The sequence below is a fragment of the Neolamprologus multifasciatus genome, chromosome 2, assembly GCF_963576455.1.
Source record: "Neolamprologus multifasciatus chromosome 2, fNeoMul1.2, whole genome shotgun sequence".
NCBI lineage: Eukaryota > Metazoa > Chordata > Actinopteri > Cichliformes > Cichlidae > Neolamprologus > Neolamprologus multifasciatus.
Window position 1 is genome coordinate 13693235 of NC_140440.1, and position 16667 is coordinate 13709901.

The 16667-nt window shown below is 41.3% G+C and overlaps 1 protein-coding gene across 1 annotated transcript; it reads left to right on the top strand.

Annotated features, from left to right (window-relative positions):
* The first annotated feature begins 2736 nt into the window (after positions 1 to 2736).
* On the top strand, positions 2737 to 13088 carry dnd1 (DND microRNA-mediated repression inhibitor 1). The gene is made up of 5 exons (XM_085133966.1): positions 2737 to 2865; positions 5243 to 5348; positions 5807 to 6132; positions 7779 to 7911; positions 12301 to 13088. The coding sequence occupies exons 1-5, from the start codon at positions 2845 to 2847 to the stop codon at positions 12870 to 12872; spliced, it is 1158 nt and encodes a 385-aa protein (XP_084990092.1). The 5' UTR covers positions 2737 to 2844; the 3' UTR covers positions 12873 to 13088.
* Positions 13089 to 16667: the final 3579 nt, after the last annotated feature.

Below are 16667 nucleotides of genomic sequence, written 5' to 3' on the forward strand. Positions count from 1 at the left end.
GCAGTAGTAGCAGCAAGCAGGTGAATTCTGTACATTAATAAGAATAGACATCTGGCTATTTTACAGAACAGACAATATAAACATATTTAAAATTAAAGGAATTTGTGTCTGGGTTTAGAGTGTCTGGAAGAGAGTCCTGTCTCAGTCAATTATAGATGATGTGAGAGGGCGGGTGTGTGTGTTTAGGGCCTGGATGGCTTGAGGATAGAAGCTCCTCTTGAGTGTGAGGATGCTCTCCACAGCGCACAAATCCTGAGGATCTTTGGAGAGACCCTGAACTTCCTCAGTTGTCGTAGGTGATACAGGCGCTGCCTAGCCTTTTTGGTCTGGACCTGAATGTGGGCAGACCACAACTGAGGATAGTCAAGAAAAATGGGTGAAGAAACCCCCTAAACTTACAATACAACAATGAAGGCCGTTAGGGATGTGACAGCCAAAACATCCCTATATTACCGTCTGGCAAGGGGAGGTGCAGTGTTGTCCTAAAGACAATGGATCATCACACACTCCTCAGTGATGCCAATGAAGCCCTAAAATGAGACCCCACAAGTTGCCTAAAACAACTGGAAAAGGATAAACTCACTGACCGCCTGACCCAGGGGATGCTGTACCCTCTATTTACGGACTTCCAAACATTCACAAAGAAGGAATCCCGCTCAGACCCATTGTCAGCAGTATAAACTCTGCCTCCTACAACATTTCCAATCACCTCGCCATCATCCTTGCTCCCCCTGTGGGTAACACCCTGCATCACATCAAAAGAAACATAAGTTTCACCAGCGAAGATACAAAAGATAATAGTGTGTAATTTCTGGACTGTGCTGTGCACATGGAGGAGAATGGAAACCTGAATATATACCACATACAGATACCGGTACCTCCTCTTTGACTCCCACCATCCTCTGGAGCATAAACGTTCAGGACCCTGTAACACCAGGCAGAAAATGTTCCCCCCAAGGAAGAAGGGAAAGAAAAGGAACACACATGTAAAGAAATGTCTTTAAACATGTGGTTATCACAATTGGGCTTTCATCAAATCAGCAAAGACGCACAGAAAAGGTCAGACATCAACTACGGAGAATCAGAAGGACAAATGGAATAATATCGTCATCCTTTATGTAGCAGGGATATCAGAGAAACTCAGGAAAGTCTTCTCCAAAGATGACATCCCGGTGTACTTCAGACCCAGCCACACAAAAGTAACTATTGCATTACTTTTAAAAAAAAAACCCTCTGGGGTATAATTGCCCATTTTTAACTACTTCTGATGTTTCCTCCACATTTCACCTTTAAAAGCTCTTTATTTTGTCTTGTTTGGTGTCATCAGCACAGCCTCACGTGTCTGAATTTACAGTCATGTTTTCATTTTGACAAACTGTATTAACACAACTGATCTAAAATCAGACAAAAAAACATAAAATCAGAGTAGAAAAAGTTATATTTTTACTGTAACAACAACAAAGATGTTTAATGAATCATATTTCATAACTTTAAATGCAAATATAAATTGTCAATTTTAAAATCATGTGCACAAGTTTTGCAAACAACAAAGTTATTTGCAGCCATTTACCTTTTACCCCTTTTTTTAAAAAAAGAAACTATTTACAGAACAATCAGCTGTTCTTCAACAAGATGCCACAAATTATTTGTGTCACTGCAAATATTTGTGTCCACTGTAAAGGAAACATCACAGCCTGATACCTGCAGGTCTGACAGCAGCAGGTGTGTCACTGCTGTTTCTACCTGGAGACAGCAGTCGCCTCATTGTTCTGACACACAACACAAAACTGTCCACAACACTACACACTAACTACACAACACTACACACTAACTACACACTCCAAACACGCTAAAACGTCACAAATCTCTCACATCTCAAAACTCTCTCTCTCTCTCTCTTCCTAAACAACCAAACGTCATGTTGCCATATCATTTTTGATTGGTCAGCATGGTGCATTTCTCCACCAAGACAAAAGGGCAGGATTTTTTGTTGTTGTTTTTTGTTGTTGTTGTTTTGCTCATAAGCAGAGAGGTCTCACTGCGCTTCCTTAGACGTTAAACGTGATGAAACTATTCAGGAAAAAAACCACGTACATATTATTTATCATGACTCTGGTTTTACTTGGCCGATCAACACAATTTAAAACCTTGTTGCTTTGTCATCTTGAGGTCATGTGATCGTCTTACCACCACTACTTTATTCTTCCTCAGTCAAGCAGCAGCACTCATGCGATTGTTTTGCCCCCAGAGCTCGAGGTGTTGTGCCAAAGCGTTAGTAACGCCGTTACTTGTAACGCCGTTATTCCCATCACTGGTGGCCACAGACCTGACATACCATGTACACCGCCTCCATGTGGCAACAGAGCTCAGTGCAGGCAAACGGGCCATCCCATAAAAACCACTTTACGCCGCATTTTCGCAGCTTTCTTTCCAAGCTTTAAATAGACCAACTTTATTAATGTAGCAGCTCTTTTCCAGTCTTACTGACAGAAGCACTTTCCTTTTTCCTTTTCCTTTTTATACAGTCACTTGACTTGGAGATTACAAAAACAATATTGTGGAAATGATGTAATGATAATAAGAGTGGCACAGATAAATGATAAAGACAGACAATGCACAATAGGTTACAAAAAAGAAGAAAGTCCTCCATGCACAGCCGTTTCTTGCTATTTGTGACAAAATTTCATTCCATACATTAGCGACGGGCTACGCTAGGCCCCGCCCACGGGTCAGTGGGCACTAAAGCCATAGGGTCGAGTGGAAGCTGCTGGCCAATAGAAGGACTACTGCAGGTGGAAACGGGCTACAAAGTAGCGTCGCTGTACGCACAACCACGCAGAGACGATGGCAAACAAGCAAAGCCAGGTAATTCTGGGATATCCTTTTATCTCAAGTTTTTCTTTTTTTTTCCTGTTTGCTTGATTTTAGACTTTTGTAAATATGTCGTTTAGCGAGGAAATAAGTGGAAGCGTGAAAAGGAAAACCAAGTTTTGTCATCTAAGCAGAAATGAAGGCGCAAGTCTGTTTTGGTTAAAATAAAAAGTCGCTGCAGCGCTTGAAGGGTTTTCCTGAGCTTCACGCGATTCGTTTAGCTTGTGTTTCCAGCCGTGACGCGCTGCTGTTTTCCCCGATGAGGGCCCACCTGCAGCTAATTATATAAATAAAGCCTGAGCCAGTGTTTTGTTCAGTTGTAGTGAAAACTAGCAGCATTATTTCCCTTTTTTCTTCAAGTACTGGCTGGGAATGCCAAGCTTGTGCCTGATTTTGGTTTTCCGTTCCAATAGAAATGAACAAAAATGTATCAAAGTGGACACAGTATCTATATAGTTCAATTTCATTCTCTTTAAACATATTAAATGCCAACACGTGGTTTAAATAAACAATTGAGTTTGGCACAAGTAAATCAACAACACATTTATCAAAGAAAAAGACGGTTTGACATTTTCTGTCCACCTGTAGAGCCCACTATTCACATCACTTGATTCATTCATTGGGTTTTGCGTAAATGGCTCTACACTAGTTATTATTACTGTATTTGTCATAAAGAAATGACAAGTCAGCTATGCAAATATGATAGATTTCCTTTCCCACTTAACAGCGTTTCAGACCATTTCAATTTAATGTATAAAGGTCAACGTGCACACTTGCTGGGCAGGCACAGGGGACTGCAGATGAGCTTTAGGCAGATAGCTGGCGTAAAAAGAGAGTTAAAGAGAAAAGCGTATCAAACACACAATACTAAAACAAGACCAGACATGTCTGACAGCCAGAGCCTGTGTCAGCCTCAGATGATCATTTATTAACAACACTGACTCGACTAAGCATGGCTGGAGCTCACCAGATGATCCTCATGTGGTCTCAAACACACCAGAGAAGCAGATGAGCTTCATCAGCCTATTGTTAAAATTGTTTGTTTGCAAGATGCTGCCAATGGGAAAAAGTGAGCCAAACAGCTTATTTCAGACACAGAATGAACTCGAGAGCTGCGATAATAACTCCTGGGATCTAAGAGAATAACGTCCCTTTATTTATTTATATTTTATTTGTTTTTCAAAGAATGCAAGTCTATAAATTAGATGGAACAAACCAAGAATAACCTCATAAATAAGAATCTACAACATGACAAAGAAGACAGTTACCCACACATGTGATGTAGAGTGGTGAGTAAGAGCTTTAAAACTCTTATAAATAATAAATCTTAGTGCTGCACGATGGACAGAATCCAGCCTGAGCATGCATATAAATCACATCATTGTAATTAAGTACAGACATGAAAAAAGAACGAGTGTTATTCTTGCCTCACAGGACAAACAGGACTTTATTCTAAAGTTGCCTGAACTGTACATAAAAGGTTTAATTTGAGAAGATCGTCAGTTTGGTCAATATTCAAAACACGTTTCTGCACAGGTTGTGCTGCAGTGTAGTGAAAGCTGAAATAGAGCCTGGCTACGAGTAGGTACAGAGTAGTACATCAGCATGTCACCAGCATAAAAGGAGAATGTGCTGTAGTGATATTATTACTAAGATTGTTTTATATATAAAATGAATAACAGTGATCCAAGAACAGAACCCTGGATAACTCCTGTTGTTACATAAACCAAGCTAGAACAAAGTCCTTCCACCCAGACACCCGAGACCTGCCTGAGAGAAGTTTAGACCCATTCAGCCGTCTTTAAGACTTTTTATGATCAACTGTATCAGATGTCAAGGCTGCACAGTGTTGTTTTCAACTGAATTTATGAAATCATTTATTGCTTTTAAGGCTGCTTTAGTTGTACATTAATTTTCCCTGAAGCATCACTGACCTAAAGTCTTATTTACAGTCAGGAAGTCTTTCAGCTGTTCACTAGTTTCCACAACTTTAACAAGAGTCGGGCAGATTTTCATGTGGTTAGAATTAAATTGGTATTCAAAAGATTAGAAAAGTAAGCTGCCAGCTTTTAAAGGAGGGGCTCCAAACTGTCTGGGTCTGCTGGTTTTCTAGCATTTAAAAGTGAGGCCTTGCTGCTGGTATAATAATCAGTGTGATTGGTCAGATGCTGCCAACAATACCTCATTCATGTGAACACACTCAAACCTATATCAGGGAAACTTGGCAAATGGATGAGCAGCTTTGTGTGACTGCATATCCTAACTCCTGATTTTTGGGTCGGTAAATGGAAAAAAACAAAGTGTTTGGGACTCACTTGGTAGTACATGAAGATGATGGACTTGTGCTGGTTCTATTTTGTTTCCACACCAGGTGCTGAACCTTGAACGGGTGCAGGCCCTGGAAATCTGGTTGAAAGCAACCAACACAACGCTGACTCAAGTTAATGGCCAGAGGAAATATGGAGGACCACCTGAGGGTGAGAGAATCTGCAGCAGACGGCTTCAGGGCGCCATGTTTCTTTGCCTAATTTAATATAATTTGTTCTCGAATCTTCACAGCAGTAGTACCAACAATGCCTGCTCTCTTGAGCATTAAGAAATATTGAGTTTTTGGCTTTCACCACTGTCACCAAGTGCCAATAATGATGTAGATTTCTCAAAGGTAAAAATGAATCAGCTGCTTTTGTTTGTAAAATGTGAAAAGACTCAGTTGATATATAAAAAAATCTCTAAAAGCTAAATGTGGAAGTCCTTGATGGCCTTAAAGGTCAGTTTGATCTTATTTCCAGCTGAAACAAGAAAAGCCCGGCTTGCTCACATGTCACGGACTTGCTTTGTAAAGTGCACTAAGGATTTGTTGTACATTTTGCATCGCATGAGCTTGAATTTTAAAATTGCATAATCAGCCATACCATTTCTTCTGTTTCATGGTCAGTGTGGGAAGGTCCCACGCCAGGACCGCGCTGTGAAGTCTTCATCAGCCAGATCCCACGGGACGCGTACGAGGACATCCTGATCCCCCTGTTCAGCTCCATTGGACCGCTCTGGGAGTTCCGGCTGATGATGAACTTCAGTGGGCAGAACCGCGGCTTCGCGTATGCCAAATATGGCTCAGCTGCTGTAGTTGCTGAAGCCATACGACAGCTGCACGGTCACATGCTGGAGCCTGGCTACCGCATCAGTGTACGGCGGAGCACGGAGAAGCGACACCTTTGTATTGGAGGTTTGCCTGCTTCCACTAGGCAAGAAGACATACTGCAGGTATAGCTGAACTGAAGTGTTTTGAGTGTGTTGACGAGGGAAAGGGGTGAAATTCATTCACCCAGTAAGAAATGGCACGCATCATCTATCACCCACATCTCTGTGCACCAATACATTTAGTGAATGAGCAAGAGGTTGTCAGTGTTTCCAAGTTAAAGGCAGTGCTAATTAACCCATAACAGCTGGTACTTCTTCTAAGTCTACTCTGATGCAGGGTTGGTTAGTGTGTATGCCTCTCGAGTGGATTGGATCTTTTTTTTTATCCCACAGATGCTTGGTTAGATTGATATTAGAGGAAGTTGGAGGCCAGGTCAATGCCTCAAACTCAGTGTTGTGCTCCTCAAACCATTCCTGAACCATTTTTGCATTGTGACGCGGCACCATCAGGGAATACTGTACATCAGGGGTCTCGAACTCCAGGCCTCGAGGGCTTGTGTCTTGCAGATTTTAGATCTCACCCTGGGTCAACACACCTGATAAGTTCATTACCAGCCCTCTGGAGAACTTCAAGACATGTTGAGGAGGTAATTTAGCCATTTAAATCAGCTGTGCTGGATCAAGGACGCATCTAAAACCTGCAGGACACCGGCCCTCGAGGCCTGGAGTTTGAGACCCCTGCTGTACATGGTCTGCAACAATGTTTGGTGGTACATGTCAAAGTAACATCCACATGGGTGCCAGGACCCACCCAGGAGGATTCTCAACAAACACTGGCCAAACTATTACACTGCCTTCTTCTCATAATATATCCTAGCCAGGTGTTTCCCATGTTAGCAACTAGCGCACACACCCAGCCATCCAGGTGGGGAGGTGGGGTAATTGAAGAAAAGCAAATCAACTATGAAGATTGACCAGTTTCACCTGTGTAGGATATGAGTTTGATGGGCAAAAAAATAGTTTTTCCAACAGCAAGATGATTTCCAAAGACTTGTCAGCTACCCAGGGAATACCTGGACATGATGTGCAGTGTGTCCCTAATGCATGCAAGGAAACGAGTGCAAAACAAAAGAAGGCCAAAAAAACCCTCTCTGCAGTACATGTACTGTATTTGAAAGGGTTATAGATGATATACCGTATTTTCTGCACTATAAGGCGCACTTAAAATCCTTTAATGTTCTCAAAAATTTACTGAATTCTGGTTGTGCTTACTGACCTCAAACCCATTTTATGTGCTACACGGCGCTCAAAAACCTGTCAAAACATGTTTTAGCACGACTTTGGCTGCTACGAAGCCGCACCGCTTGATGGATTGTTGGAGCGTTACGGCTGCTGTAGTCAGGAGCCTCGCTGAGTAATCTGGGTCCTAAACTCCGTCAGGTTCAGGTCCAAAGTCAAAGGATCACTGCAGCATCACTGAGAGTTAAAAACTGTCTAAATTCTTTCATCTTTAATAAAACGATCAGCGTTGCTGCTTTACCAGGTGTAACAATTAAGTTTAACATCCAGGCATCCATGAAAACAGAATGTATTACATTTAACGGAGTTAGAAGTTAGCAGGAAGTTAGCTCACTAGCTTCCACCTTAGCATGAAAATACAGTAGGTCTTTATAGATGTCTGGCCCTTCAGTCACATCTGGTATTGAGGTTGTCATTTAACTGCTGTGTGGATGAATGTTGTCTTCTGAGTGATCGTGCTTTGCTTCTAGGTGCTGCGTGTGCTGGTGGAGGGTGTGGAGAGAGTTTCCCTGAAGGCTGGACCTGGTATCGAGGGGGTATCTGCTACTGTTGCCTTCTCATCTCACCATGCAGCTTCTATGGCTAAGAAAGTGGTGGTGGAAGGTACGGGAGCTCTTGTTCATGTAGATGAGTGACTTAATGTTGATCATGGTCCCATTTCTGTGCCAGCCTGGGTGTCACTTGGTTATAAACCAGTTTCTGGTTGTGCACTGTGACTCCACTCTCATCATCACTTGGTATGGAGCACAGAAAACTAGGTCTTAAGTCAGAAGTCATTTTATTCACAAGTCAGTGGAGCTGAAGTGGAGCTCCCCAAAAGCTAATCAGCTGGTGAACACTAGAAAATGTCCTACAAATGCATAATTCTCACATTGCAAGAATAATGGCATTAAAAGTAACAGTGTTCGTAATGTAATTACTATTTTTATCGTTACGACGCCGTTACCGTTACTAACAAGAGAATGCAATGCGGACACGTTATGATTTTTCAGCTGACAGATGGTTGAAGCTTCAGCCTACTTGGAGCTCGGGGGGAGAAACAATCACACAAGTTCTGCTGATTGGCTGACAAGACAAGAAAGTGGGGACTTCAGATTATATAGCAGTCTTTAAATTGTGTTGCTCGGCCACGTAAAACCAGAGTTATTATAAAAAATATGCAACATTTTTATTTTCCTGAATACTGTTGTTTACTGCAGGAAGAAACCTTAAAAATGGCATTTTCTAAGGAAAGCGCTTGCAAGCTCTCTCTGCTTGTGACCAAAGAAAGAGAAGGAAAAAACACCAATTTCCTATTGGTGGGAAAATGTAACATGTCGACCAATCAAACGATATGCTACATGGCGTTTGGTTGTTTAGGAAGAGGGGGAAGTAGGGAGAGAGATTTGTGATGTTCAGCGTGTTTGGAGTGTGTAGTTAGTGTGTAGTGTAGGACTGCAGTGTAAACGCTGTCTCCAGGCAGAAAACAGGAGTGTTACACGTCCTGCTGTCAGGCCTGCAGGTATCAGGCTGGGATGTGCTCCACTGTCTTATAGTGGACAGAAAGTATTTATTGGAGTGGCACAAATAATTTCTCGTATCTCATTTGATGCAGAACACCTGATTGTTCTGTGTCGAGTTTGTAATGTTGGAAAAAAGAAAACCACCTTGGCTGCATTTTTAGGTAAATAGCTGCATACAACTCTGTTGTTTGCATAACTTGTGCATAAGTTTAAAAATTTACATTTTAAGTTGTGAAAATGATCCAATAAACATGTTTGTGGTTGTTACAGTAAAAAAACTTTTTTTCTACACTGATTTTGTTTTATAGTCTGATTTTTAGATCAATTGTGTTTATACAGTTTGTCAAAATGGGGAAAAAATAACTGTAAATTCAGACGTGTGTGCAGAAAAGGATGATGCCAAACAAACAGTTAAACAGGTAAACAGTTTTTAAAGGTGAAATGTAGAGGTCAAAAAGTAGTCAGAAACAGCCAAGTATACCCTGGACCCCAGAGGGTTACACTTTTTATTTTATTTTATTTTTATATTTTATTTTAAAGTAACGCAATAGTTACTTTTCCTAGTAATTACGTTTATAGTCTTGTAACTCAGTTTTTAACTCAGTTACTTTTATGAAGTAACTATAACTACCTTTTCAAAGTAACTTGCCCAACACTGCTTATTACATTATATTCTAAATCACTAAATATCCATGTAAGTCCATATGAAGCGGTGTCAAACATAACTCAGTTGTATAAAATGCTTTGAGTGCTCAGAGTTGTGAGTCCTTCAAAGCTCTACAGGACACTTAAGTCTAAATCCTGCATTATACATAACACGAGCTTTTTGAAATGAAAAAACGTAACAATGACAGAGCGGAGCAGAGGGAGTATCTAGGTCCCTATATCTTTATGTTCGTTGTCAGTATGCATCTTGAATTTCAGAAATTCTTCAGTATGAAGCATCAAAAATAATAATTTATGATACATTGCTCAACTATGGCGTGAGGAAGAACAACAGTTTTATGAGCCTTATGAAAGACCTCGTTGAATACCTTTGAATATTGTTTCTGAGCACCGCGAGAAGTTTCAACAGATTTAGTGTAATACGCTTCCACGCTCGTATAATGTGATTCAGCTTCTTTTTATGCTTTTATCATTCTTTGTTTCATCACTTGGAGTTTTAATGTTTTTAATAAGAACATACAGTAGAAATAGATTTTTAAGATGCTCCCTAGTAAGTGCTCTTTTTCTTTTTTCAAATTATAAACTGAATCTCATGTTTTTAGCTTTAAGTTTTCTAGTTGGTGTCAATAAATTTGTTTCATTTTCACTTTCATCTTTTAAGATCAGTGAATAGTACTACAGCTTAATTAGGCCACTATTGAAACAAGTATGATGAATATTTGTGATGTTAACACAACTATAGTGTATGCATTTATAGTACACACTGCTGTATGCCAGGAGTGAACAAGACAACGCACTGATCCATAACACTAGGATCTATAATGAAGACTGGAGAAGGTAACCATGCACGCATTGAGGCAGCTACAAGTATCTGGCCAAAAGAGGAGATGGAAGCTCCTCCAATCCAGCACTCCAAGACTGCATGCTAAGTGAAACAAAGGTGGCTGAGGACTAGTGCGTGTCAGAACCACTATCCAGAAAAACAAAGATCCATAAGTTACATCAGGAAGATGTTCAGAACTAAATACCTCGAGTAGCAGAAACCCAAGAAAGAAGAGGAACCACCACCACGAGAGGACAGGTGGAAGACGTGGTTGATGTATGGAGAAGTCCTACCAGTGCTGGACAAAGCTGCACTGAAAGACGCCACAGAGGCACAAATCATGGCAGCACTGGAACAAGTTCTAATCACCAGTTTGATCTGCACTGGGGTCTACCACACCAGGCAAACCCCAGGTGCAGGATATGCAGAGATGCCCTAAAACTATCACATAAGCACATAACAGCAGGCTGCAAAATGCTAGCAGGGTAGACGTGGAACGCCATAACCAAGTGTCTATACAGAAACGTCTGCTGAGTACGACCTGGAAGTCCTGAGGTCAAAATGGGAGCCAGGGTGGTGAAGGATGACCGAGCTAAGATCCTGTGAGACTTCCACACGGACAAACTGGTGATTGCTAACCAACAGGACACCGTAGTGGTGGACAAGCAAAAGGAAGACAGCATTAATAATAGATGTGATAACAACACAGTATCTGTGTATGCGTCTAACAGCGCTGTGCAAAGAAAAGTGAACTTTGTAGCTGCTTGTTTTACATGGTGAAAATCTACAGAAGCTGCATTTAATGCAGAGTTAACTTGTTCTGATGTTTAAATTGGCCAGTTTGCTAAAGGCTGATGGCAGTCGTACCAGTCTTACCAGTTTCTGTGAGAGTGGGGACTGGAGCAAGAAGGGAGGATACTAAACCATCTTTATCTCAAGGATTTCATAACATTATTTTTCAGATTTAAAGTAAAATGGAGTATTAAAGTGTGTAGCTGTTGTTGCTCCCCTCACAGGCTAATAAAATGTCCATGGGCCATTAAAACTCTGAGCCGTTCATCTTGGGCTGTTCGGTTGGACAATGAATTATCATCATTAATTAGTAACAACTACACCAGTGTCTTGTTTTCAGCAGCAGAAACCTTTGCATCATTGCAGCCACCATATAGGCTTAAAACAGCACATACTCATGCACACGTGATTTAAACATGCACACTCAGTCTACCTTATCTACAAGATAACATACGTTATGTAATTAATAAGGAGTAGTATTGGGGCCACACTTACAAAATCATACATTGATCTTTTTGAGAATAAAGTAGAAATCTGTAGATTAAAGCCCTTGCATAAGTGAGCAAAATCATACTTTAGACTCAGTTCTGGTTACATCGACATTTCTCTTTTAGGACATAACCTTAGTGTGGTGACACACAAGGATGTTGAAGTCATGGTGCAGAAAGCTGCATCTGGGCAGAAGATGAAAACACAGAAACCTGGAAGAGTCGGTCAACTTGGTGCAAATGAAACAGCAGAGAGTGGACAGATGGATGGATTCCACCCCCGATCAATATGCTTATGCAACAGCTGATCAACTTGTTTCACTAACTGAAATGCACGTCGTGTAGTGGCTGTAGGAGCCACGGCAGTCGTTTGGCTTTGAGAGAAAAGTCCAAATGTGGAGATTACAGTTCAAAATACTATTTCAAGTCTAATGTTGAAATTTTGACTTTAAACTAAAAATAAACACTAATTTCTTTTTTTAATGGTTTGGCCAGTGGATCAACCAAGAGCCTGATGGAAGTTTGCATGTCTATCTTACTGTTAACTTGACAATTCTCCATTTGAATCCTTTAAATGTGTTAGTTCTGCTGTGTTCTGTCTCATATTATAATTAATCTCTAAGAGTTGATCTGTTAGGTTTCTTTAAAAAACTGTATTTTTGGTTGAAGGAGAAATTCTTCCTGCTAATCTCACTTCTTCACTGTGTTCTTGTGTCTCCAGCATTTAAGAAGCAGTTTGCAATGTGCGTGTCAGTCCAGTGGCAGTCAACAGAGAAGCCAAACCCTGACGAGTCACGGTGCCCTCAGAAACGTGCAAAGAGCCTGTTGCCGTCACACCTAGGGCCCCTGCACCACAGTCCTCCACAACCCTCAGGCCCGCCTCCATTCCTGACCCTCCCTGCATCCATACCCGCAGGTTTCTGCAGAGCAGTGGGAGGGCCCACAGTGGGAGGGCCCACTGCTCCTCAGCTCCCTCACCCTACATGCTCGTTCCCCGATTCCTCCACCCAAGGCCATCTTGTATTTGCAGTATCCCCAGTGATGCTTCTCAGTAAGCTGTGTGAGACAGCAGGTGTTGGTCAGCCGTTTTATGAAGTGCAGTACAGCCACGCTGGGCCTGACGGATTCCTCTACTTCTCCTATAAGGTGCAGATCCTCGGGATCACTGCCACTTTCAATGGGCTGGTCATGATATTACCGGGTCCTAATGCCAGCACCATGCTAGAGGAGGCTCAGAAGGCTGTAGCCCAGCAGGTCCTGCAGAAGATGTACAACACTGGTGTCACACCCTGAACAGCTGATGCCGTCCTGCAGTTCTGTTTCACCTCGTTTGTGTTATGTGCTTTCTTTTTCTGCATGGTTTTACTAGAGTAGCACCAAGTTTGTTTCTGTGACTAGAACTTGTGGTTTGTTTTATGCATGATTTTTACTGTACATTAGTGTTCTGTGTTACTGGATTGGTTCTCATTTTAATTAAATGAGCTTTGAAAAGAAAGTGTCGGCATTTCTTTCAAATTAATGAAAGATTTAAATTAACTTAGGAAAATGGTAAAGCAGTTATTACTTGTCTCACTTCATGCTGTTATGAAGCCTAGTGACTCCCATCCAGACCTTAACGCATCTTTGAAGGTTGTGGATGGAGACCATGGTGGCCATTTAGAAGTCGGCCATCTTGGATCAAACTTTTGTTTTTTCAATAGGAAGAGGGTCATGTGACACATCAAACTTATTGGTAATGTCACAAGAAAAACAATGGTGTGCTTGGTTTCAACGTAACTTTATTCTTTCATGAGTTATTTACAAGTTTCTGACCACTTATAAAACGTGTTCAATGTGCTGCCCATTGTGCCCCCTCTTCTCTCACTCTTCACACACTGATAGCAACACCGCAGGAGAAATGCCAGCACAGGCATCCAGTATCCGTAGTTTCAGGTGCTGCACATCTCGTATCTTCACACCATAGACAATTGCCTTCAGATGACCCCAAAGATAAAAGTCTTAAGGGGGTCAGATCGGGAGACCTTGGGGGCCATTCAACTGGCCCACCTCGACCAATCCACTTTCCAGGAAACTGTTCATCTAGGAATGCTCGGACCTGGCACCCATAATGTGGTGGTGCACCATCTTGCTGGAAAAACTGAGGGAACGTGCCAGCTTCAGTGCATAAAGAGGGAAACACATCATCATGTAGCAATTTCAAATATCCAGTGGCCTTGAGGTTTCCATTGATGAAGAATGGACCCACTATCGTTGTGCCCCATATACCACACCAAACCATCACGTTTGTTGTTCCAACAGTCTTGGAGGGATCCATCCAATGTGGGTTAGTGTCAGACCAATAGTGGTGGTTTTGTTTGTTAACTTCACCATTCACATAAAAGTTTGTCTCATCACTGAACAAAATCTTCTGCGTGAACTGAGGGTCCTGTTCCAGTTTTTGTTTTGCCCATTCTGCAAATTCTGTGCTGATCTGGGTCATCCTCGCTGAGATGCTGCAGTAGCTGGAGTTTGTAAGGGTGCCATTTGTGAGTAGCTAATATCCGCCGAAGGGATGTTCGACTAATGCCACTCTCCAGTGACATGCGGCGAGTGCTACGCTGTGGGCTCTTGCTGAATGAAGCTAGGACAGCCACTGATGTTTCTTCATTTCTGAAGGTTTTCTTGCGTCCACATTTTGGCAAATCCAACACTGAACCAGTTTCACGAAACTTAGCAAGCAGTTTGCTAACTGTAGCATGGGAGATGGGTGGTCTCGTAGGGTGTCTTGCATTGAAATCTGCTGCAGTGACCCGGTTACTGCGTTCACCAGATATCAACACAATTTCGATCCGCTGCTCACGTGTTAACCTCTTCGACATGTCAATGGCTGTGAACAAAGAGAAACTTGTAAATAACTCATGAAAGAATAAAGTTACGTTGAAACCAAACACACCATTGTTTTTCTTGTGACATTACCAATAAGTTTGTTGTGTCACATGACCCTCTTCCTATTGAAAAAACAAAAGTTGTATCCAAGATGGCCGACTTCTAAATGGCCACCATGGTCACCACCCATCTTGAGGAGTTTGCCCCTCACATATACTAATGTGCCACAAACAGGACTTTAATATCACCAACCATTCCCATGTTATTACGCTGTATCCATAGAAATGGCCCACCCTGTACATCCTATCCTGTAACCTGTTAATCTGTTGGACACTTCCTGTAAATTAAGACGACTCCAATTAACCTTTTAACTGATTATCATTGAATGTAAACAGATATTTCCTCAGCTAAAATGGTTGCGTTGTTCACTTTAAAGAAATGGAAATGCTAATTCCAATCTATGGAAAAAAAATCATCCATCCATTAGTCCATCAACACACAACACACATCTGTTAAATGTCATAATAAACCTTCTGGATCCTATGTTTAACTGCACGTCAGCTGTTCTGTTAGCAACTGCAGCCAGCTTCAGTTTTTTCAGTTTTCAGCTTTCAGGTTGGTTTCTGTGTTTTTAAGATGAGTCTTACAGTTGGGCTGGATTAGCTGACCTTGAATCCTCCCTTAGTTGGCTGAAGCTGCTCGAGGCTTCCCATGATGAGTATTTGGTCTTTACTAAACTCGTTTCACTCTGTTCGACCATGCTTTCCATGTGTTTCAAAATCACATTTTTGGGGACGAGTTTGTTGCATTCAGTTTGTTTTGATTGCTTAACAAACATTCAGTAGCACAGCAGTATTTGTAAACAATGCTTTCCATGTTTAATAAGACACTACCTCGCTGGTTTATTCTAGGTGTGTAGCATCAGGTGCAGCTTTAGTTCCCAGCCATCGTATAACCTACTTCAGATGTCAAACTCAGCTTACATCGTGGGCCACTTACAGCCCACTGTGATCTTAAGTGGGCCAAACCAGTGAAACTGCCCTTTCTGTCAGTGTAAAGATGTTTCAAGACACATGTCATTGCAATTAATATGAGAAAAACAAGTGCAGTTTTAACAGTATGTCTCAGTTTTGTATGACTGTAAGTGATTATTCTAAATTCTGTTCTCTGTGAATGCGGCAGAACAAACAAATAAATGTGTAAAATTACTGCAAAGATTCTCTTAGCTTAGTGCCCGGACACTTGTGATTAAAAAACAGAGTTCTTCAGTAATTCAACAAAGTTTCATTTATTTATGCATTTATTTTTTTTAGTCTAAAGTAAAAAGTATCTAATCTAATTCATTACTTGGTGTAATACGAATGGGAGAGGACTCTATCAGTAGGAAAATCTGATAAAACTTTAAAATACAGTTTTAAAGTCCAGAATCTAATATATCCTTTATATATGAGACAGCAGACATCACAAACACAACACAGCTAGCAATTTTTGTGCGTGGGATTACGGGCAACTTTGAAATGAAGGAGAAGTTGTATGGGCTCAAATTGTGGTCATAAATATTTTGTACTTGTAAATCAGGATTTGTATGCGTAAAAAGAATTTGTGTGTGGACTTAGCCAAAAAATATGTGAGAAAGTCTGCACTCAAGTTTCAAGTTACAAGTACAAATTTTGACCCCGTTTTTCTTAAATGCTCAACAGTGTTAAATATTACACTGAGGTCTAGGAGCACAAGCAGAGAGATGAGCCCACTGTCAAAGGCCATACGATCATTTGTCACCTTCACTAAACATCTATAATTAGCTAAGACAGCTGGGATCTACTTTCATGATGGGCCTCTTGAGGTTGTGGTGATCGAGTTTATCTTTCTGAAATACATAATAGATCGTCACAATATTTTCATATTTTGAGATGCTACAGGATTAGCACACGAGTGCCCAGAGGAAAAGCATCCCAAGTATTGAGCTGACCACGAGGTTCAAAACCATCAGTGTGCCCATTGCACAGCATCAGGTGTCAATGCAGCTGCATAGCAATGAAATGCTGTGCCTAATGATGCTGCTTAAGGACAACCCCAGCAGATCATCAGTTGAGTAATTCTATTGGACTTTTTTAAGCCCTTTAAAAGACACGTGTAAAGTTGGCAGCTTGGTGTTTGGTGGTGGGAGCATCGTCTTCATCCTTCACATTCTCACAGATGTGGAAACCAGAAGCTTTTCCCAGG